This window comes from Pseudorasbora parva, chromosome 4 (assembly GCF_024679245.1).
Source record: "Pseudorasbora parva isolate DD20220531a chromosome 4, ASM2467924v1, whole genome shotgun sequence".
In the NCBI taxonomy this organism is placed as follows: domain Eukaryota; kingdom Metazoa; phylum Chordata; class Actinopteri; order Cypriniformes; family Gobionidae; genus Pseudorasbora; species Pseudorasbora parva.
In genome coordinates, this window is record NC_090175.1 from 47082637 (window position 1) to 47105915 (window position 23279).

The 23279-nt window shown below is 36.1% G+C and overlaps 1 protein-coding gene across 2 annotated transcripts in view; it reads left to right on the forward strand.

Moving 5' to 3' along the window:
* Nucleotides 1–23279, forward strand: part of grk4 (G protein-coupled receptor kinase 4) — a 53847-nt gene that overhangs the window by 24920 nt on the left and 5648 nt on the right. Inside the window, exons 6-15 of one of the 2 annotated variants that reach the window (XM_067442025.1) lie at nt 2516–2608; nt 2908–2971; nt 4217–4357; nt 14268–14458; nt 15902–15939; nt 16431–16520; nt 16605–16813; nt 18012–18149; nt 18267–18404; nt 18812–18943. In XM_067442025.1, the coding sequence (XP_067298126.1) occupies nt 2516–2608; nt 2908–2971; nt 4217–4357; nt 14268–14458; nt 15902–15939; nt 16431–16520; nt 16605–16813; nt 18012–18149; nt 18267–18404; nt 18812–18943 (1234 nt within the window). Of the gene's footprint in view, nt 1–2515; nt 2609–2907; nt 2972–4216; nt 4358–14267; nt 14459–15901; nt 15940–16430; nt 16521–16604; nt 16814–18011; nt 18150–18266; nt 18405–18811; nt 18993–23279 lie in introns of both variants that reach the window. The other variant, XM_067442024.1, reaches the window with a different exon arrangement.

Here is a 23279-nt window from a genome sequence, read left to right on the forward strand (position 1 = left end):
AAGCAGCACAGTGGAATGCAAATATGCGTTCTCTGGAACATGAGTTTTATTGTTGCCAGAGTGTCCGAGGCATGAGCTGTAAACACACCCCTCTTCTGGAAAGGGTGGTGGGGAGTAGCAGCTCATTTGCATTTAAAGATACACACACGAAAACAGCGTGCTTTTTTCGACCCAATAAGGGGCATTTTCAGTATGGTATAAATTATCTGTGGGGTACACATTCTGGGGACACCTTATTAGACTTATAGTATATCTTGTAAAAAGGGGCATTATAGGTTCCATTTAATACATTTTAAAATGTAATTTATTTCTGGGAAAGCAATGCTGAATTACTAAGTCTTCTTTGTTGCATGATCCTTTTGATAAGCTGATTTGCATATGCTGACAAATAGCAATCTTTTGTAACATTCTAAATGTATTTACTTTCATTTTTTATAAATGTGTATTTTTTAATAAAAATACTTATTTCCTAAAAATATTTAAAGGGGTGGTTCTGTGTTTTTTTTATAGGCTTGGTTGTGTTTATGGGGCGCAGTATAACTTGTATTACTAGTCTTAATACTTGTGAAACTTGTAATACTTACTACTACTTTTTTTTTTAAATGCTGTATTTTTCTTATATTTTACCTTTATCCCACACCGCCGTCTCGACTTGTTTGGCTTGTTTGCTTCCTGCTTCTATGAAGCCCATCCCTCTGAAAAACGCAATGGTCTTAGATTGGTTAGATGGCCAAATGTATTTTCATGTATTTTTATTGGCTGAAGTGCCAAGCACAGGTTGTCCGGAAACACCACGCCCCTTACCATTACGGGCAGAAGTCACATCTGGTGACTAGCAAGGGTTTATGATGTCATCAACCCAGGAAGAAGCTCGTTGTAGTCCAAAACGGCCATTTTTGTAGGCAATAAACTGCCATAACTTTAAAAGACAAAATCTCCGTTTGCATTGAACTTTCAGCGCTGTAACTTTGCAGATACGGTTACGCTCTACACACTAACTAAAGTTAAATAAGGGAAATCGCATGCAACCACCCCTTTAAAAAATCTTTAACAAAATCGCGTTGACCCCACATATTGTTTATTCCAAATCAGCTGGCTCATATCAGGCTTAATAAATAGCATTGTGTTAATACTATTTAGTAGTAGTTGTGCATTAAGGTTTGTCTGGCTATGGAATGGAATGCTTGTAAACAGCTTACTACTTACGGCACTGTTCACACTACTGATCAAAAGTAGATTGAATGCTAAAAGATAATGCTTTTTACTTTATTCTGCTAATGATCTTAAAAACCTGTTAGTAAATAACAGCCTCTGTTTGTCACACAAAGCTTTTGTGACTTCAGAAGATACAGAACACAATGGCGCTTTCGGGGATTTTTTTTATTGCCATATTAGAGCACAGAAGCTCCCGTCCACATTCACTTAAACTATATTCAATAGAGTGTCCAAATTATTCTTTAAAAAAACACCTTTTGTATTTTACAGAGGAAAGAATGTCTTGAGGCTAAGCAATTAATGCTGGACAATTTTTGGTTGAATCTTAAGCTAAACTTCCTTTAAACTTCCTTTAAGTTTATGCAGTAGGCTGGTCCATGTGTTAACGCATGATAGTTATTTTGTTTATGTCAAGACTGAAAGGGGAATCAATAGTTTATCCACCTCACTTTTGATTGTGGATCTCAGTTTGTGGTTTTCACCGGTATCAGTGTGAAGACCCGCGGTTCTAGAATGAACCGTCCACTGTAGCCGCGCTGTTTGTCTGAGTAACGTAAACACGTGACTTTAAATCTAAACAGAGTTTTGTGTGTTTGTGTTTTGCCTCAGTCGGTCTTTTAGTTCTGTTTAGTTTAAGCTTCCTTTCTGTTTGAGAGAGGGTGAGGTGGAGTACGTTAACCCTTCCTGTTAAATCTCTATGGGCACAGAGTTTGTTAGCGAGTGTGTTCATGTATTTAAGTGTGATGGTGTGTGTGTGTTACATTGATTAGAGGGTAAGGTGGCATAAGATGCATGAGAAATATCTGGTTCATCTCCAACACCTAATACATTTAGAGTATTCGTTCATCTTTACTGACATTCATTAATAAAAATACAAGTTAGCTCAGGTCCATTAAATAATATATACATAGAAACAACTTTTGATTTTAATAATGTATTAATAAATAAACATGAACTAAGATTAACAAACATTTTTAGAAGTTTTTTTTAAGGGTTATGTCATGTTAACTAATGTAGTTAACTAATTGTTTGGACTGTTTTAGAGGTTCTTGAATGAATTAGCTTTTTTTCATGTGCAAAATAAATATTATTACTGATTTCATTTATTTATTTTATTTGAGTAGCTTTACTGTGATTTAACTACTTGGAATAATGAATAGTTTGTAGCAATTCCCTTATTGCAGCGCTGTGGTACAGTTGTCGTTACAGAGGGTAGATACTGTATAATCGCCATATTCATGTAAACCAAGGCATTTTTACTTGTCTACATTTTCTCAAACAGTCCTTTTCTATTTTTCAGGATAGTTCGTGAATATTTAAGTGGAGGTCCATTCTCAGCATATCAGGAGACAATGTATTTTTCCCGTTTTCTTCAGTGGAAGTGGTTGGAGAGGTGAGTAACATCTCCATCAGCCTTTGTGATTCCCCAGTCAGGACTAATAGTTAACGCTCACACAACTAAATGATCTTGCTCCAACAAAAGACCATTTGAAATAATTAACTAATATTTTTAATGGATATTTATAACAGGGAAATCTCCAAGTCTCCAAGCAATCTTCATACAAAAAATCTAAATCTGTTTGTTTAAAAAAAAATCATTCTTAGATGCCATAGTTGCTTAAGTTATTGTTGTGAATCACAAATTGTTTAGTTTTGTGCTGTAAATTGACTTGATCTGTATTTCATTTTCAGGCAACCAGTAACCAAAAACACATTTAGACACTACAGGGTATTGGGCAAGGGCGGATTTGGTGAGGTGAGTCATTTTATTCCTTGTCATTGTGAGACCAGTATTTATATTATACAATGAAAAATATGTTATGCATTATTATAAAATCATCTTGAACTGTGTGTAGTTTTTAGGACTTTTTTTTAGGAGATTTTTCTTAATTGAATTTTTTTTTACATGTAGTAATGGATACTACTTTAGAGAAATAATGTGGACAGGGCTCAACACTGGATTTTTCATATTAGCCTGTGGTAAAAAAATAATTATTGCCAAACCAATATTTTCACTGGCCCCAACACAAAAATAAATAAATAAATAAATTAAAATAGTAATGGTTTTCGTTGCTTTTGACCCATTCAACCTCTAAGTATTATTTCAGATTTCAGTAAAATGTCACAATTCTATATTCTGACTTTAATACCACAGCTAAAACTACCAACTGATGTAGATTTCAAACAATACAGTTATTAAAGGCAAGTAAACATTCAGTAATAAAATAAGACCAAATAATCATATAGCAATAAAAACAAACATACAAATCAAATAAAGTTTTAGGTTTAGGTAACAGTAGTTTTCAGGTACAGAAATTGAATAAAGTAATGAAATGTCATCAAATAAAGTAATTTTAAAAAAAAGTAAAACGTAGCGTAGTCTTCACTGTATTTTTGAAATATAGATTAATCCTTATTAAAGTTAAGGCAGTGTTGAGCAGTGAGGGATTTTTTTTCTTTGATTAACATTAAAAACACAGACACCAGAAGGAATATTAAGCTGCTGTCACTTTAACACCTAATGTCCGGATCCAATATAGTGTTACACATGCATTTTATTTCTCAACTGTCTCAAGTGCTTAATGGCACTCAAGACATACAGTATTTACGAGGATTTTTGCCAAGATAGGCATTTTGACATCATTTTGTGTTGATTTGTCCTTTCAAGCACAAGAAGACGAGAAAGAGAACTCAATTCAGTGTTGGCACGCTTTCTGTTTGCACAGCATGTGAGTACCGAATTGAGTTCTCTTTCGCATCTTGAATATTTAAATTGGCATGGCTTAAAAACATGTGCAAATGATAAACTTTCGTGACAATGTAGCACCTGAAAAAAGTGACATATCCGTCAACTGTCCTGAGCGTCGTTGGCACTGGCCACAGTCCTTTTTATCGAACCCTGGTAATAATAATAACGTGTGCTTTAAGTGAACTGCAAAAGTTATTAAAATAATAAATGTCTTTTTCTGTGCCATTTCGCTCTCTTCGTCTTTTCAACCAGGTTTGTGCCTGCCAGGTTCGTGCCACCGGTAAGATGTACGCCTGTAAAAAGCTGGAGAAGAAACGGGTGAAGAAAAGAAAAGGTGAAGCAATGGCATTAAATGAAAAACGCATTTTAGAAAAAGTTAACAGTAGTTTTGTAGTAAGTACTACTTTCTTTTTATTCCTCATTTTTTACTTTTATCTTAACCTGACGTCTCAGTTGCATGCTGGTCTTGTCTGTATTGTTTGTGCAATAAACGTTTGACTCACTCTCTCTGTGATTCAGTTTCCGTGAGTTTCTCAACAAAGTTTATGGGAAAATCTGCTATATTTTACAGCTTAATGGCAAATCTCAACTTCATTTGCATTTACCATGGGTAGTTGAGCTAAATCTTGTCCAGAATAATATTTTACAACCAGTTGCTATGAACTGAATCATATACCTCCTGACTAGCTAAATCACAGAGAGATGGTTTATATAATATCACCCAAATATCAGCCATAAAAATTATTTTAATATTTGCTGTGTAAAAAGAAGAATTTAAGCTATTTTCATGGTAAACAGAGATTCAAACTAAGCATATCTCACCAAGCAGTCCTATAGCAACCTTGACAGTCACAACACACTTTGGAAGCATATTCCTTATATGTTGATATGTTTCCCTCATCTATTCATTTAATACATTTTTTTTATTATTGTTTTCTATAGTACCACTTTTACAGAATGTTCAGGCATCACTTTGTGATGTTATAAAAACAGAGGACACCATTCTGCTGTACGATTCAATACCAACACCCTGCGGGTTTTTCCCAAATCAAAATGTAAGGCCTTAAAAAGTCTTAAATCCGTGGAAGCGTTAAGTTCTAGGTCTTAAATAATGTTAAACTGGTCTTAATTTTCCTACCTCCATGTAACACTATCTCTAATGCTCATTGAAATGCTCCCTCAGCGCATGTGTGTGTGTGTGTGTTTGTGTTTATTCCAGGGTGTTGTAATTCTTTGTTTCGCTAGTCCAACTATTGTTCGCTGTATTACAACTACAAATGAGGCCAACGTGCATCTTAAATTGCAACCAATCAGCTTTCGTGTTATTGGCTCGAGCATCTTTCTGATTGTACCACAGACGCATAAAACTGATTTTATTCTTTAGCTGACAGTTTTTCCAGTTCTGTGATTGTGAAAGCGAAGGCGAATCTTTCTCACCATCTTGCATAATGACCAAATAAAAGTATGATATACGTGATAGCACTAAAAAGAGTTAATAAAACTGATGTCAACCAAAGATTTTTGTCATATTTCCCACCCAAAGCAATCGTGTTATTAAAGATAGATAGCACACCACTGGACCAGCCCTTTTTTTGTAAAACCAAGCAAGATTCATTGTTTTTGTTTGTTTTATTGCCATGTGTGACCATAATAATATGGTTAATGTGGCATCCTAATTATGAAAAAAAATGTTTTGCACATTTATGGAAGTGACCACCACAAAATAAAATAACAAATAATTCTGATCTAAAAAAAGAAATAAATAAATCTAACATGTGTATATAGAGTGAAATCCTGGTGGGATTGAGCTATGAAAAAGTGCAAGTTTACTAATACTGTTCAGTTTAAATAAAATAATTTGCTTTGCAAGTAATTTAGTGATTCTGCATTTCCTTTGTATGTTTTTTTATTGGGCGATATAAGTCTTAAATTTAATTCCTAATGGTTTTAAAAACCTGCAGATACCCTGATATGACACCCATACCCATATATTGCGACCACCCACTTTGTTTTCCACATTCAATTTCACCAGTAAAAATGTCTTAAATAAAACTTTGAACCAAACCTAGATGATCTAAACATTATCACTTTTGATTTAAAGTAAAATAGTACTAGAAGAAATGTACTTAAGGATTGAATGAACTATTTTTGTTTTGTTCCAGATTGTATTTGTATTATTTATATGCTATTATAGTACTGGATCCAAATGGACAATTCCGTAATCCGTACATATAAAAATAAAATAAAATAAATCATGATCCCTCGTAATCCAATCAGTTGGATAGACAAAATGAAGTTCTGCCCTACTTTTTTTTTTCTTGTTCAAGTAGCTGTTTCACTCACATATACATTACAATAGGAAAAGAAAAGACTATTGTAACTTCTGTTTAATGCTGTTTTGTAGTTGTTTTCGTAATTTTGTTATGTATTACTCTCATTCTATTTAGCTTTCATTTGTTTTTATTACAGTTTTATTTTTAACTATAAAGATAGAAAAAAGCCCTTTTATTTCTAAATTATGAAATGTTTTGATGTAAAAACCATACTAACAATATAAAGAAACATTATAAAATAATTTTTAAAAAATCCATGCCATGGGACCTTCAATACTTAAAATACCATTTAAAATTATTTTCCGTATTTTAAATAAAGCTGAAATTAAATATTGGCAACACTTTAGTTTAGGGTCCAATTCTCACTATTACCTATTTGCTTATTAGCATGCATAGTATTAGGATATCGGCTGTTTATTAGTACCTATAAAGCACATGTTAAACGGTTTGTTCTCCCAAACATGAAAATTAGACCATGATTTACTCAAATGTCCTGGCTCTTCCAGGTTTTATAATAGCAATGAATTGTTGCTCTGTTTTGCATATCCTTCATAAAACTGCTCCACCCTGCTCCGAAGGGTTAATAAATGCCTTCTGAAGCGAAGCGATGCGTTTGTGTGAGAAAAATATCCATATTTAAAACTATATGAAGTAAAATATAGAGCTTCCGCTTGAGCAGAAAAAAACCTTACTGGTGTGCTATATCATCAGATTAGTAGCGCAAGCATTTTGAACTGCAAGAGGCAACTGCAAGTAAGTTTAATACGGAAGGCGGTCTGGTGGAAGCTAGATACCTCACTTCAGAAGGCCTTTATTAACCCCCTGGAGCCGTGTGGAGCAGTTTTATGAAGGATATGCAAAACAGAGCAACAATTAATTGCTATTATAAAACCTGGAAGAGCCAGGACATTTGAGTAAATCATGGTCTAATTTTTAACATGTGCTTTATAGGTACTAATAAACAGCCGATATCCTAGTACTATGCATGCTAATAAGCAAATAGGTAATAGTGAGAATTGGACCCTAAACTAAAATGTTGCCAATATTTAATTTCAGCTTTATTTAAAATACGGAAAATAATTTTAAATGGTATTTTAAGTATTGAAGGTCCCATGGCATGGATTTTTTAAAAATTATTTTATAATGTTTCTTTATATTGTTAGTATGGTTTTTACATCAAAACATTTCATAATTTAGAAATAAAAGGGCTTTTTTCTATTCTTTATATACTGGGTTTATATACTGATATAAACCCTCCAGCTTGAGTGCTCTGTTTCAAGGGGCGTGTCTGCTGAGAGACTTCAGTAAAAACACCCACTGTTGTGATTGGCTAACATCTGCATTTGAAATTAGATTATTTGGCAGATGGGGCGTGATTTAGTCAGGTGCGAGCAGCACTGCCAGTCCAGGGAGAGACGGAGAGCTGGGGAAAGTTTGCTGAGAAAGTGTTATTGTACAGAGTTGTTGAGAGGACAGTGCGTGCGCAAATTTATTTTGTTTGTATCTGAGAGCTCTGAATAAACACGAGTGAACTTTGCGACGTTATTTCTCTCACAAAATGCTTTCATCACAACTAACAACAAACACGACATCGACATGAATACAGTAAGAGCTTCTGTTGAGCAGTTTAACAGCGTCATTCAAACGGCAGTTTGGGCAAGTGTGCACTGCAGATATACGTGATTGACAGATCCGAACATTATAAAGAGTGTTCTTTGATCGCTCTCTGTAGTTTAATCATTTAAATAACAGATATGTTTCATGGTACAAACAGAAACGATCTGAAGTTGTTAGTTTTAGTCACTGGCTTGATTCACTGATGTATCAAGACGGCCAGTTGTTAAATCCATATGCCTGTGCTGACATCACGACTGATAAACTGAATCCATTCTCTACTAATTCTCTGGGCGGGCAAAGCAGAGGAAGGGGCGGTAACCTTTCCTGGACGTCATAACAGGAGGATTCAAGATCAGATCGTCTGGGCTCTTATTTTCTCAAAGGTAGAGAAAGACAGCCAGAACTCGGTTTATACCGATCAAAATTTCTTGCCACTTTGGGACAATATGCAGGCTAGGGGAACTCGTATTAAAGGGGTGGTTGCGTGTTTTTTTTTCTAGGCTTGGTTGTGTTTATGGGGCGCAGTATAACGTGTCTTAATACTTCTTTTTTTTTCTTTTTTTAAACACCATATTTTTCTTATGTTTTACCTTTATCCCACACCGCTGTCTCCACTCCTTTGAACGGCTCGTTTGCTTCCTGCTTCTATGAAGCCCATCCCTCCAAAAAACGCAATGGAAACACCACGCCCCTTACCATTACAGGCAGAAGTCACATCTGGTGACTAGCAAGGGTTTATGATGTCATCAACCCAGGAAGAAGCTCGTTGTAGTCCAAACCGGACGTTTTTGTAGGCAATAAACTGCCATAACTTTAAAAGACAATATCTCCGTTTGCACTGAACTTTCAGCGCTGTAACTTTGCAGATACTGTTTATGCTCTACACACTAACTAAAGTTAAATAAGGGAAATCAACCACCCCTGTTCATCAAACCTCATAAAATTAAAATGTCATGCCATAGGACTTTTAAGTATTTTATTATTTTAAGTATTAGTTCACAATAACAACACTGCCACTGCAGAATAATTTGGTTGCTTTTTTATTACTTGATTGTCAAGCTCTAAAATGATAATAAAATGCACTAAAATAGTGGTTCATACAACATGTGTTTTCATGCACTTTCAAATATGTTGCACCAGGTTTGATGCCACTTATGGACTACTTTTATGATGCTTTTTATGGTCATTATTGGAGCTTGATAGCTTCAGTCTCCATTCTCTTTCAAAGGAAACAATCTTTTTTTATTTCACAGATGAAAATGACTTGAGTTTAGAATGACATGAGGGCGAGTAAATTATTCTCCTTTTTAGCTGAACTATTCCTTTAAATAACTTGAAGCCTTTTTACATTATCTTTTGGAATTTGGTCATGCAGTAAACATTTTAGGATCTCAAAAAATGAACCATTCTAGCACCTCAGAAACGTTATTGAAAGGAAACAGCCATCAGAACATGTGTACAGACATCGCGCACAGTGCCTGCAGTGTAATGTCGGCCTCTGATTCATTCCACTACAGCTGTAGAGCACCTGAGCCTCTGTCCACCCACCCACACACTAACACACAAGCTTGCACAGACACACACAGCCACATACACATACAGGTGAGTTGTGCTTAGCATTGCAACTAGTGGAAGTATCTTTTAGGTATGTAAAGTACATCTAAATTTAAAAGAAAGAAGATATGTGTGTGTGTATGTGTTCGCAAGAGTATGCATGCGTGTGTGAGTCTTTGTGCGCATTCATGCTACAGGCAGGAACGATTGCTCCTCATGAACTACTTCACAAATGAGAACATCTCTGTTGCCTGGCAACGCTGACCAAACAGCAGCTTTAGAGAGCAGAGTCAAGTGCTCTAAACCCTAAACCCACACACACTCTCTCTCTCTCTCTCTCTCTCTCTCTCTCTCTCTCTCTCTCTCTCTCTCTCTCTCTCTCTCTCTCTCTCTCTCTCTCTCTCTCTCTCTCTCTCTCTCTCTCTCTCTCTCTCTCCAGCCTCAGAGTTCATTTAGTATGTATAAACAGACTCGTGTTGAAAAGTTGGGGATGACAAGTAAACTCTAACAGTATAAAATGACATAATGCTGTGACTAATATGAGCTGTGTGTGATAGGAAACAGCTTTGTATTCTATTATCTGACTTGTCACCCTGCTATTGAGCTGAAACTTTTAGCAGCAAGATTACTGATCTAATTATGTATATATAGATCAACATTTATGTATAGTTTTGTATTTTGGATTATTTTGTATTTTTTAATACAGTAAAACGGTCAATATTTTTAGTTTATAACATTATGACTTTGACTTTTTTTTATCCTCATGGGTAAATGTTTGTTGCAATGAGTTTTAACATGTGCACTCATCATCTTTGAGACCCGTGCAGTAAAACCTACATATATATATATATATATATATATATATATATAAAACTAGATCATTAATGCAGTGGCTATTATGTTTATAGCATCTTATATGTTTGGCAAAGGTTCTTCTAACACTAACTGATGAGTGTGCAGCTTTCATTTCTTAAACAACTATGTTGTTCCAGGATGACACTGTCAAGATTCAACAGGCTCAAACTGTGAAAGAAAGGTTGGGAGGGAGAATGAAAAATAATTTTCATACATGAATTGGCTTCTCCAAGTCCAGACATTAAATTAATTAAAAAGACTTTGGGATGTGCTGGAGGAGACTTTACAGAGTGCTTTACAAGATCTTGACCAAAAATTGATGAACCTCATGATAGAAATAGCATCACAGTATTTATTTCTATTAGGAGGTGCATCCAGTTTAGTTCAAGATCTTTGGTAAATTTAATGCATTATTTCTAAATAAAAGTATTAATTTTAATTAATTAATACTTTTAGTTAATTAATACTTTTAATTAATGACTTCAAATGTTTGAATGGTAGTGTGGATATAATCTTAAGTTTCCCTTTCTTGCTTACTTGCACTTCCCTTGTCTTGCTTACTGGCACTTCTTACATGTTGGTACTTTCCACCTGCATCGGGTACTTTTCACACTTCAAGCATTATATATAGATATGTATATATGCGTGTGTGTGTGTGTGTGTGTGTGTGTATACAGGTCCTTCTAAAATAATTAGCATATTGTGATAAAGTTAATTATTTTCCATAATGTAATGATAAAAATTTAACTTTCATATATTTTAGATTCATTGCACACCAACTGAAATATTTCAGGTCTTTTACTGTTTTAATACTGATGATTTTGGCATACAGCTCATGAAAACCCAAAATTTCGGTCTCAAAAAATTAGCATATCATGAAAAGTTTCTCTAAACGAGCTATTAACCTAATCATCTGAATCAACTAATTAACTCTAAACACCTGCAAAAGACTCCTGAGGCTTTTAAAAACTCCCAGCCTGGTTCATTACTTAAAACCGCAATCATGGGTAAGACTGCCGACCTGACTGCTGTCCAGAAGGCCATCATTGACACCCTCAAGCGAGAGGGTAAGACACAAAAAGAAATTTCTGAACGAATAGGCTGTTCCCAGAGTGCTGTATCAAGGCACCTCAGTGGGAAGTCTGTGGGAAGGAAAAAGTGTGGCAAAAAACGCTGCACAACGAGAAGAGGTGACCGGACCCTGAGGAAGATTGTGGAGAAGGACCGATTTCAGACCTTGGGGGACCTGTGGAAGCAGTGGACTGAGTCTGGAGTAGAAACATCCAGAGCCACCGTGCACAGGCGTGTGCAGGAAATGGGCTACAGGTGCCGCATTCCCCAGGTCAAGACACTTTGGGCTACAGCTGCTGGTGTTGGTCCACTGTGTTTTATCAAGGGCAGGGTCAATGCAGCTAGCTATCAGGAGATTTTGGAGCACTTCATGCTTCCATCTGCTGAAAAGCTTTATGGAGATGAGGATTTCGTTTTTCAGCACGACCTGGCACCTGCTCACAGTGCCAAAACCACTGGTAATGGTTTACTGACCATGGTATTACTGTGCTCAATTGGCCTGCCAACTCTCCTGACCTGAACCCCAAAGAGAATCTGTGGGATATTGTGAAGAGAAAGTGTAGAGACGCAAGACCCAACATTCTGGATGAGCTTAAGGCCGCTATCGAAGCATCCTGGGCCTCTATAACACCTCAGCAGTGCCACAGGCTTATCGCCTCCATGCCACGCCGCATTGAAGCAGTCATTTCTGCAAAAGGATTCCCGACCAAGTATTGAGTGCATAACTGAACATAATTATTTGACGGTTGACTTTTTTTTGTATTAAAACACTTTTCTTTTATTGGTCGGATGAAATATGATAATTTTTTGAGAAAGGAATTTGGGGTTTTCATGAGCTGTATGCCAAAATCATCAGTATTAAAACAATAAAAGACCTGAAATATTTCAGTTGGTGTGCAATGAATCTAAAATATATGAAAGTTTAATTTTTATCATTACATTATGGAAAATAATGAAATTTATCACAATATACTAATATATATACATACATACATACATATATATATATATATATATATATATATATACAGTGCCTGGCGAAAGTATTCAGCCCCCTTGAACTTTGCGACCTTTTGCCACATTTCAGGCTTCAAACATAAAGATATAAAACTGTAATGAAGTCATGAAGTGGAATGAAATTTATGGGATATTTCAAACTTTTTTAACAAATCAAAAACTGAAAAATTGGGCGTATTTATATATATATATATATATATATATATATATATATATATATATATATATATATATATATATATATATAAAATGCTTGAAATGTGAAAAGTACCCTCTATCTCTCTATCTCTCTATCTACCCCCCCCTCCTCTCTCTCTCTCTCTCTCTCTCTCTCTCTCTCTCTCTCTCTCTCTCTCTCTCTCTCTATATATATATATATAGGGTACTTTTCACCTTTCGCACTTCAAGCATTTTTATGGTCATTCAAGCACCTTGGTATTACTACTTTGGACTACCATCTAAATATTGTACCATGCAAACAGTATGATATATCAACCCCGTGACATTACCATAACTGTACAATGGCACTGGCACACACACACACACACACACAATTTGGATTAGGATTATTATGTATATATGTATGTGTGTGTGCCAGTGCCATTGTACAGAGTAATTTATTCCTTTTAATTTTAAAATCAGCACTATTTACATGATGAATGATCAGATTGCTTTACATTGTAGTTTGTAACCACTAAGATCGGCTCTCATTGGAGTTATATTTCATGTAAATATATAAAGGGTCTTTTGATTGTTCTCGTGGTCTTGAGCAGCAGGTTCTCAGTAACATCAACTTCTTTGTCTGACTTCACAGCTCGTTCCCACATCTGTCTGCTTCTGAAACCTAACCACCCACAATGTTGGGTGTAACCGCTGAGGGATGAGAACCCCTCCTTAACACAGCGGTTTTCAACTTCTGCAGTTGTTCTCCTCACGTGTCACTCAGCAGATCACTGAGGACATGCTGGTGTAAAAGAGTTGCTAAGTTAAACATCACCATTATTACTGCAACTTGGGTTTTTCTAAACCTCTAATCATACGTATTAAACTTGTCATGTACCGTGCTATAGAAAATGAATGATACCTCGAATTGTATGGCTTGTTGAATAGAGATGTGTGGTCACTTTTCTATGCAATCAGACATTTTTCACTTAGTAGACTGAGAACCATTTAAAATTTTTGAATAATTAAGTCTTTTAATTGAAAGAAGTATTATCTTCACCAAGGTTGTATTTATTTGTTTAAAAATACAGTAAAACAGTCATAATGTGAATTTAAAATAACTAATATGTTTTCAAATGTAACTTATTCCTGTGATGCGAAGCAGCCTTTACTTCAGTCTTCAGAGTCACAGAAATCATTCTAATGTGCTGATTATACCACAATATTACTGTTTGTACTGTTTTTGAGATAACCTGGTGAGCATAATACTTTAAAAAACAAGTCTGAAATCAGAATTCAAATCACATACTAATGTCCTAGTGACTTCACAAAACACCCTAGCAACTGCATAGCAACTTTGCATGAGCATACATCTCTTTTTCTTCAGAAAATTAAAAAATGTAGTTTTCCTTCGATTCTCTGACCATGGTCTCTATTATCACTACTGTATACTTAAAGGTCCTAACAAATACAATCAAGATGCTTTAATGGTTAAATGAGTGTCAATTTTTCGTTATAGTGGCATAACCTTGTGGAGTTTTGAAATGTGCTGTATTACATGTGCCAGTCATCCAGATCATTTATGTGAATGTGCTCAAAAAACATTGGGTTTCACATGCACCACAAAGTTTCATGTATCCTTTCTTCATGAATAGATAACAATGCACCTCTTTTTCTCTCTTTTTCTTCCCTAGGTTAGTTTGGCATATGCATATGAGACTAAGGACGCTCTATGTTTGGTGTTGACTATAATGAATGGCGGTGACTTGAAGTTTCATATCTATAACATGGGAAACTCAGGTTTTGATGAACAGCGTGCCATCTTTTATGCAGCAGAGATTTGCTGTGGCTTAGAGGACCTGCATCGAGAGAGGATCGTCTACAGGTGCGTTTAGTTTTCTCAACACTCACATTTTAATGTGTTTACGTCCATTTTGCACAATTGTACACATTTTCTACACAATAGGAGTGTAACGATACACCCGTGTCACACGATATGTTATAAATCTCGTTACTGAACTCATGATACGATATGTGTTGCAATATTTTAGTTTATTTTTTACTTTGTATTATTATTATTAAATTAAATTATTGTTATTAGTGAATTATTATCAGGACCCACAAATATTTCCCCATTTGCAATTAATGCACTATAGCTATAAGAATGAACCATCTAAAGCTTATTCAGCTTTGAATAATCATACTAAAACTAAAAGTGATCTGGTGATCATACGTATTAATTTGTTTGCTTCAGATGATGTATGCAATAAAGCGTGTCAAAATGAGCGTTCTCAAACTGTAAATGTTTAACTCATCCAAAAAATTGAATTCTGCATTTGCTCACTCAAATGGTGTTTTAGTGTGTCACGCAATCATTTGAGCGTTCGTGTTTACTAAAGTATGCGCATCGTTGTAAATCTATTCATCATGTAAAGTCATCGTGTCTCTTCAGAAGACTTGGACCTGGATGTTATACTCGATTAGTTCTTTTTATGATGCCTTTATTACATTATTTGGATCTTTTAAATTTGAGAGAGGTGCAGGAATCTCTTTGGAAGTTAAACTAAAGGACATGAGGGTGAGTACATGACGACAGAATTTAAATTTTTGGGTGAATTATACCTTATTAATACAGCAAGTTAAGCCTTGGATAAAACCAACTTGCAAATCATATGGTTTACATCAACCATTTTTATATTGCAACATATCAATTAACGATATATCGTTACGCCCCTGTTTTCCAGAATATAGATGATAAAGTCTACCGATTCTGTCCAGTGATAACTTGAAGATACTGAATTGTTTCAGGCACAGCAATTTTCAGCTGCGAGATTTGAATATATTTAAATTGTGAGGATTTTATTTGAATGGGAGGCTTTACTTTCCATCCATTGGCAGGCATCGTTTTCTATGGAAAATTAATATAAACAAATGTCTTTTTTTGTTTCTTTTGTTTATGCCTTTTATTAAAAGCAGGCAATTTGAGTAGACAGTTCATATGGAATTTCCTGGTCATTGATAGAAATAGAGCAGGATTATCATGCTAGCTGATGGTGAAAATTCAGCTTTGCATCACAGGAATAAATTACATTTTAAAAAATATAATTGAAAAAAGTTTTATAAAAATGTAACAATATTTCAGAATATTACTGTATTTATGATTAAATAAATGCTGTCTTTGTGAGCATTAGAGACTTCTTTCAATAATATCTTACTGACTCCACAAAGTTTTTATTGCTAGCGTTAACAGTTAATAACAAAATGGTTAAGTAATAACTATAGTTATTATAATTTACCTCTCTAAAAAACAAATTCTCTATATTTGCAGAGACTTGAAACCTGAGAATATTCTCCTAGATGACCGTGGTAAGCCCTTTTTATATGTACCACTGCATTTTAAGGCCCGTTTTTTTTTTTTTTTCTTCTTCTCATGTTTATCTTATTCATGCATATCTAGATTTAAGAGTGGACTCTTTAGACATTTTCCACCCAGAACACCCTAGCAACAACCACATAGCGATGACTCTTGCCATTCACCCAGAACACTCTTGCATTGTAGTGACGCATTCTGCAACACACACTACTCACATTTTCTTCAGATGTAAAAAATCTAGTTTTTCCTGTTAAACTTCTTTAACTAGAGCATGTACCTCTAGGGAGAACATTCTTTTAACTTGTTAAAGTTTTGAAGCATGTCATGTTTGGGCATGTTAGGAATGAAAAAACTGCAGATTTCAAAGAGGACCTATTAAGCCCTCTTTCAGTCTCCATTTGGAGTCGCCTTTGAGCTTTGTAACTTTGCAGACCTTTCAGCAGCATAAGCATTACACACTAAAGAATAAGATGTTGTTCTCTAGGGCACATCCGTATTTCTGATCTGGGGCTGGCGGTCCAAATTCCAGAGGCTGAGACGATACGAGGGCGTGTTGGCACGGTGGGATACATGGGTAAGAGCCAAATGCATTCCGTATCTCTTCAGCGGTACTTGTCATAGAGTGTTTGACCTCATTCTTCTCCTTATGTGTTTTTAGCACCAGAGGTCATTCAGAATGAGAGCTACACCTTCTGTCCCGACTGGTGGGGTTTGGGATGCCTAATATACGAAATGATTCAGGGTCAGTCTCCTTTCCGTCGCCGCAAAGAGCGCGTGAAGAGAGAAGAGGTAGACCGCCGTGTGTGTGAGGACCAGGAGGAATACACTGAAAAGTTCTCTGAAGATGCTAAAGACATCTGCCGACAGGTGCACATTTAATGCTTAAACGCAATTTTCTTTTTTTTTTACATATTTATGGGATGAGAACACATGAACAATGCCACAGTGCCAATGTAACCAGGACTCGTACGGTGGGAGTGTGTCAACTAAACCATAGTCAACATAAGTTGGTATTGGTGTCAGTGATAATACTTTGTCAGAATTTAAATATACATGAAATGAAGACTGCAATTAATAAAACATCATTAACATGTTTTTTATTTATTTATTTCTGTTAAAATGAATTTGCGTGCGTGCGTGCGTGCGTGCGTGCGTGCGTGCGTGCGTGCGTGCGTGTGTGTGTGTGAGCCTGTTTATGTGGTTTATGAGGACACAAATTTGTATTACAATATAAATGCAGTATATTTCAAATAGCTTTAAAAACATCCTAAATTATGTTTTTTTGAGAAAGTAGTCCCTGTAAACCACATAGACCAACGTGTGTGTGTGTGTGTGTGTGTGTGTGTGTGTGTGTGTGTGTGTGTGTGTGTGTGTGTGTGTGTGTGTGTGTGTGTGTGTGTGTGTGTGTGTGTGTGTGTGTGTGTGTTTTGCTTGACTACACCACATCAGTGTAGTTTTTTATTATTTAGAAATTAGAATAAGCTTCAATTTTATATTTGTGTTTTTATTTAAATTTTAGTTTAGATGATGTTCTTTTGTCTTTTTTTATATGTCTATTTAGCTTTCATTTATTTTTATTTCAGTTAGTTGCCAAGTTAGATTTTTTTCTTCTTCTAATATTTACATTTTATTTTATTTCATCTTTTTTAATTAATACGTTTTAGTTCATGAAAACAACACTGCTCCATGATACATTTTAGAGTCATTACATTTAAATTTTTATCAAAAGAGCTATAAAAGTGTTTCCAAAAGCAACATGAGTACTAAGTGTAGGTGTATTAGAACTTGTGTCACTTGTGAACTTTTTCATAGATGGCTATTAGTCAGAATTAACTTGACATTTTGAATGTTGGCTTTAATGTGTAATATTTTGAACATGGGAAAGAGTTCATTTGTAGTAGTGAAAGAGGGAGTGTTGTTTAGTCCTCTCTCATGGTGTCATGGAAGACTGTGACCTCAAGGTTAGTTTTACTTCCACTGGGATTTCTCCTCTTCTGTGTCAGCCTCCCTGACCTCAGTTCCCGTTTCTGACAGCACTTTCCCTCTCTTTTCCTGGGCTCTACAGTTGTTATGTAAAGATCCAAAGGAGCGGTTGGGGTGTCGAGGTAATGGAGGGGCTGAAGTCAAACTGCATACCATTTTCCGCAACATCAATTTCAAGCGATTGGAGGCCAACATACTAGAACCACCATTCTGTCCTGATGTGAGTTATTGATTGGCTGTTTCCATATTTTTATATGCTTGATTCAAGAGCACCTATTAGACTAAACATAGGATTTTCCAGGAGGATGTTTGTCAGATTTGCTGTTTTTCTTTCTAGCCACGTGCGGTGTACTGCAAGGATGTTCTGGACATAGAGCAGTTTTCTACAGTCAAAGGTGTAAATTTGGACCCTACAGACGATGACTTCTACCACAAGTTTGTAACAGGAAGTGTCTCCATCCCATGGCAAAATGAGGTACAGCACTCTGGTCACTTCAGAACATGATCCTTCAGAAATCATTCTAATATAAATCTAATCATAATAGTCTAAAGTTTAAAAGAACAGGATTTATATGAAATGTAAATCTTGTAAGATTCTAAACTGTAATATATAATATAATTTATACTTTGGATCAATTTGATTTTATAGCTCTGCACTCTTACAGTATATAGACTATTGTGTAATTTTTTCATGTCGAGAAGTATCTGAGATAAATTAAATGAGACACAGCTCCATTAAGTCAATAAAAGAGTTACTTGTGAGCAGTACAATTTCCTTCCAAAAATCCTAGATGGAAATGTAGCCAGGATGTGAAATAAAAGACTGGCATGGAACGTTTTAAGTGTGTATAATTGTTGTATAATTGTGTGTCAATATTTCAGATGATTGAGATGGAGTGCTTTAAGGAGATTAATGTGTTCGAGATGGACGGAGCCCTGTGTTCTGATCTGGATGTAAACAGGCCAAATCCAGCGCCCAAGCGAGGATTCTTCTACCGGTTATTCCGCCGAGAGGCAAGTGCTAGCGTGCCGCCCGCTGTGGTCAGAGGGGGTGGGGCTTGAGGTATTTTCTGGCTCTTTCCAAACAGACTTTCCCACCTTCATCTATTAGTTTTATTGGCAATAAATCTTTGTTTGCCATTTATGATCTTGAATGGTTAAACCGTCTCTGAATGGCCAAAGTTCTCCTATCTGTCTCTATGTTCATACTACAGGGCTGAATGTATTTATTTTGGTTTACATGTTGCACTCTCTTATGTATACAGTGTATATATATATATATATATATATATATATATATATATATATATATATATATATATATATATATATAGTGGGGAAAATAATTATTTGATCTCCTGCTGATTTTGTAAGTTTGCCCACTTACAAAGAATTGAAGGGTCTATAATTTTTATGGTAGGTTTATTTTAACGGATAGAGACAGAATATCAACCAACAAATTATATAATGGTTATAAATTGGTTTGCATTTCACTAAGGAAAATATGTATTTGATGCCCAATCAAGACTTAGTACTTGGTGGAGAAACCCTTGTTGGCAAGCACAGAGGTAAGACGTTTCATGCAGTTGGTCACCAGGCTTGCACACATCTCAGGAGGGATTTTGGTCCACTCCTCTTTACTCGTTTAACTTCCTCCATAGTTTTTCTATAGTATTAAGGCCTGGAGACTGGCTAGGCCACTCCATGACCATAATGTGCTTCTTCTTGAGCCACTTCTGTTTACTTGGCAGTATGTTTCAGGTCATTGCCATTCTAGAAGACCCATCCACCCATGAGGGAAGGGAGATTTTACGGGTTATCATCGTCCTGTACCCTTAGCAGAGAAACAGCCCCAAAACATAATGTTTCCACCTCTGCGCTTGACTGTTGGGATGGTGTTCTCCCAGGCCTTCTCTGAATCATTTAGATGTCCATTGGCAAACTTCAGACGGACCTGTACATATGTTTTCTTTAGCAGGGGGACCTTGCAGGCGCTGCAGGATTTCAATCCATTGCGGCGTAGTGTTTTACCAATGCTTTGTTTGGTGACTGTGGTTTCAACTGCCTTGAGATCATTATCAAGCTCCTCCTGTGTAGTTCTGGGCTGTTCCATCACCTTTCACACAATCATCTTTAACCCATGAGACGAGATGTTGCATAGAGCTCCAGAACGAGGGCGATTGATGGTTATGAATAGTTGCGCCAAAAGCTGGGTCCTTCTCACCAATCTTCTTTCTGATGGTCTTGTGGCCCATTCCAGCCTTGTGCAGGCTACAATCATGCCCCTGGTGTCCTTTGACAGCCCTTTGGTCTTCCCCATGGTGGTGGAGATGTTGGAATGGAAGATACAGATTCTGTGGGCAGGTATCTGTTATAAACATAATGAGCTGACACTAGTACCCCTTTTCCACCAGCATGAACCGGGTGCTAGTTCAGAGGTAATGCTAGTGCCGATGCATCTCGAACAAGCCTTCCTTCAACAATGTTGCGAATGTTGCGTTACTATTGATGGACATGGCTTTACGATCCTACATCGACATCAAAACACAGCGAATCCAACGCATTCGTGCAGCTCGCCATAATTTGTATAGACAGAGATTACAATGTAGCAGCTATTAAAGGGTTAGTTCATCCAAAAATGAAAATTATTTCATTAATTACTCACCCTCGTGTCGTTGGACCTTCGTTCCTCTTCAGAACACAAATGAAGATATTTTTGTTGAAAGCTGATGGCTGAGAAAGGCTTCAGATAGGCCTCTATTGGCAATCAGTACATTTACACTCACAAGACCCATAAAAGGCACTAAACACATCGATACACAGTCCATCTCACTACAGTGTAGTGAGTAGAGCTGATGCTTTGGGTGTCTAATATGGAATGATTTTTGTGCCATAATTAAACAAACAAATCCAGCATTTTGCAAACAAACACGATCTGCTTTGCAAAGGAAAACTCGACTTGCAAATAAACAGAAAGCGATGTGCAAATACAAAGAACAGTTGGAGTGAAAACACAGAGGAGTAACAAATACATCTATTGTGTTTTGCAAATAAATGAGTGAGCATAAATATTTCACAAATAAATACAAACCATCCTATAAATTGCATGTAACGCCGGTTTCACACTGCACGCGCAAGCAGTGCGTATGGAGAGCGGGAGCCGTGCACTCCTGTCGTGCATTCACACTGCCAGCGTTCGTCTCGCGCAGCTGAACCGTAGCTCGTGTATTGCAAATATAGACAAATATTGTCCATTCTGTCACATTTTCCGGTGTTCACCTCTGACACTGTCATTCTCGTGCTTTGATGATGGGCATGCATGCTGCAAATGCAACCGTGTCCCCCTCTGTCCCAAAACCACATGCATATAACATGCTATAGGTAGTTTACATGATAAAAGTAACCTTAAAGTTAAGATATGCCTCTGGGTTTAATCATTTATACAGCCCGTTGAAGTTTGGGCAGAAACTTTTGCCAGTGATGTGTTTTCATGCATTTCATTAATTTTTTTCACAGCGCAGGATGCATGTGGTGATAATAAAACTCAGAGAACACTTCACTTAATGATTTTATGGTGAAATTTGTTATTTTTCATGTTAACCAGGTACATTTTATTAAGAACTATACACTGTGGCTTTAATTCAGCGTGAGCAGCGCGGCAAAAATAGACTCGACGCTGAAATGATCGCGGCACTGCCACTTCTGCTCTGCTCCTGCGACGCGTTGCCGCCGCCTATGCATGCAGTGTGAAACCGGCCTAACCTTTGAACAAATACCAAATCTAGTCCACACAAATGCATACATGTCTGTTACAATCTCTCAGCTTAATTTTCTCACAAATGCAGTTTGCGCTGATTTTCTCACAAATGCAGTTGAGCAACTTCCTCTACCAGAACAGCAGATGGCGCTTTGGGTCAATTTACGATTTTCAAACACGTTTTCAGCTGACGAAAATGAGCAGTGAACAGGATGCAGTATCTCTGTCCTACGGCATCTATTATTAATCTTTTTGAGATATTCACTGACGTCAACCCTATTTCATAAAAACAAAAACATAAAATATAAAGATATTATTGTGACCGATAAGTGCAAAATCAGTAGTGACATGGCTGAAAACATTTTAGCTAGGGCTAGTTTTTTTTTTCCCATTAAAATGCATGCATCCATCCTCCATATCATTTATCCACTGTAGTGAAACGGGATATAAAAAAGTATTTTCTTCTATGTAATTTGTACATTTGATGATAAAATTCAACTGAGAAAATTCAAAATAATTTGTAGGGTGTATCGTGTCACAATATATTGCAATACAAAAATGCAACAATATGTATTGTGGATTAAAGTTTAGACAGATTTAGTTTTGTGTGATATGTTATTGTCACATTAAATCTGGTAAATCCTGATAAAATAAAATAGTAAGCTATATATTATAAGCAGAATGGTGAATATTTATTTTTCTGCAGTCACATTTTCATGTGCATGGGAGAAGGACCAAGCCCAGCCTAGTTCACCTCTGATGCAATATCAAATTAACTATTTTGGATTTGTTCAAAGTATTGTGGGTGTATTGTACTGCAGGGCCGTAACCACCATAGATATTGAGGGGGACAAGTGAATTTTGTTCACTTGTTTTTGTCCCCCTCCCCCCTCTCTCCCCAATGTTCAAGACATGGTTACAGCCTTGTTGTACTGTGTTGCAAGATCAGTATCATGTATCAAACTCAATTGTGAGGAGAGTGAATTATTACATGCCTGAAATCTGCTGTTTTGGAAGAGAACTGCTTTTGTGAGAAAATCTGCCTGAATTGCATTTGTGAGAAAATCTGTGCGAACTGCATTTGTGAGAAAATTTGTTCAAACTGCATTTGCACATTGCTTTCTTTGTTTGTTTGTTTGCAAGTTGTTTTTTCCTTTGCAAAGCAGATCATGTTTGTTTGCAAAATGCTGGATTTGTTTGTTTAATTATGGCACAAAAATCATTCCATGGTAGAAAGTCAAAGAATCAATCTGAAATTAGGCTCTGGCTCAAAACCAGCACTTAAACTGCCTTGGTGGAATAGGGTTTACGTTCTTAAAATGACAGGATATCAACTTTTTGGTTGATATTCTGTCTCTATCTATTAAAATAAACCTACCATAAACATAATAGACCCTTAAATTCTTTGGGTAAGTGGGCAAACTTACAAAATCAGCAGGAGATCAAATAATTATTTTATCCACTGTATATATTAGTTCTGTCACATAATCATGATTAAAAACATCTGAGTTTTTATTATTTTTATGTTGTAATAATTTCACAGTTACTCTCTAGATTGAAGTAGAATCCACTTAAAGACAGTATATTTGAAAT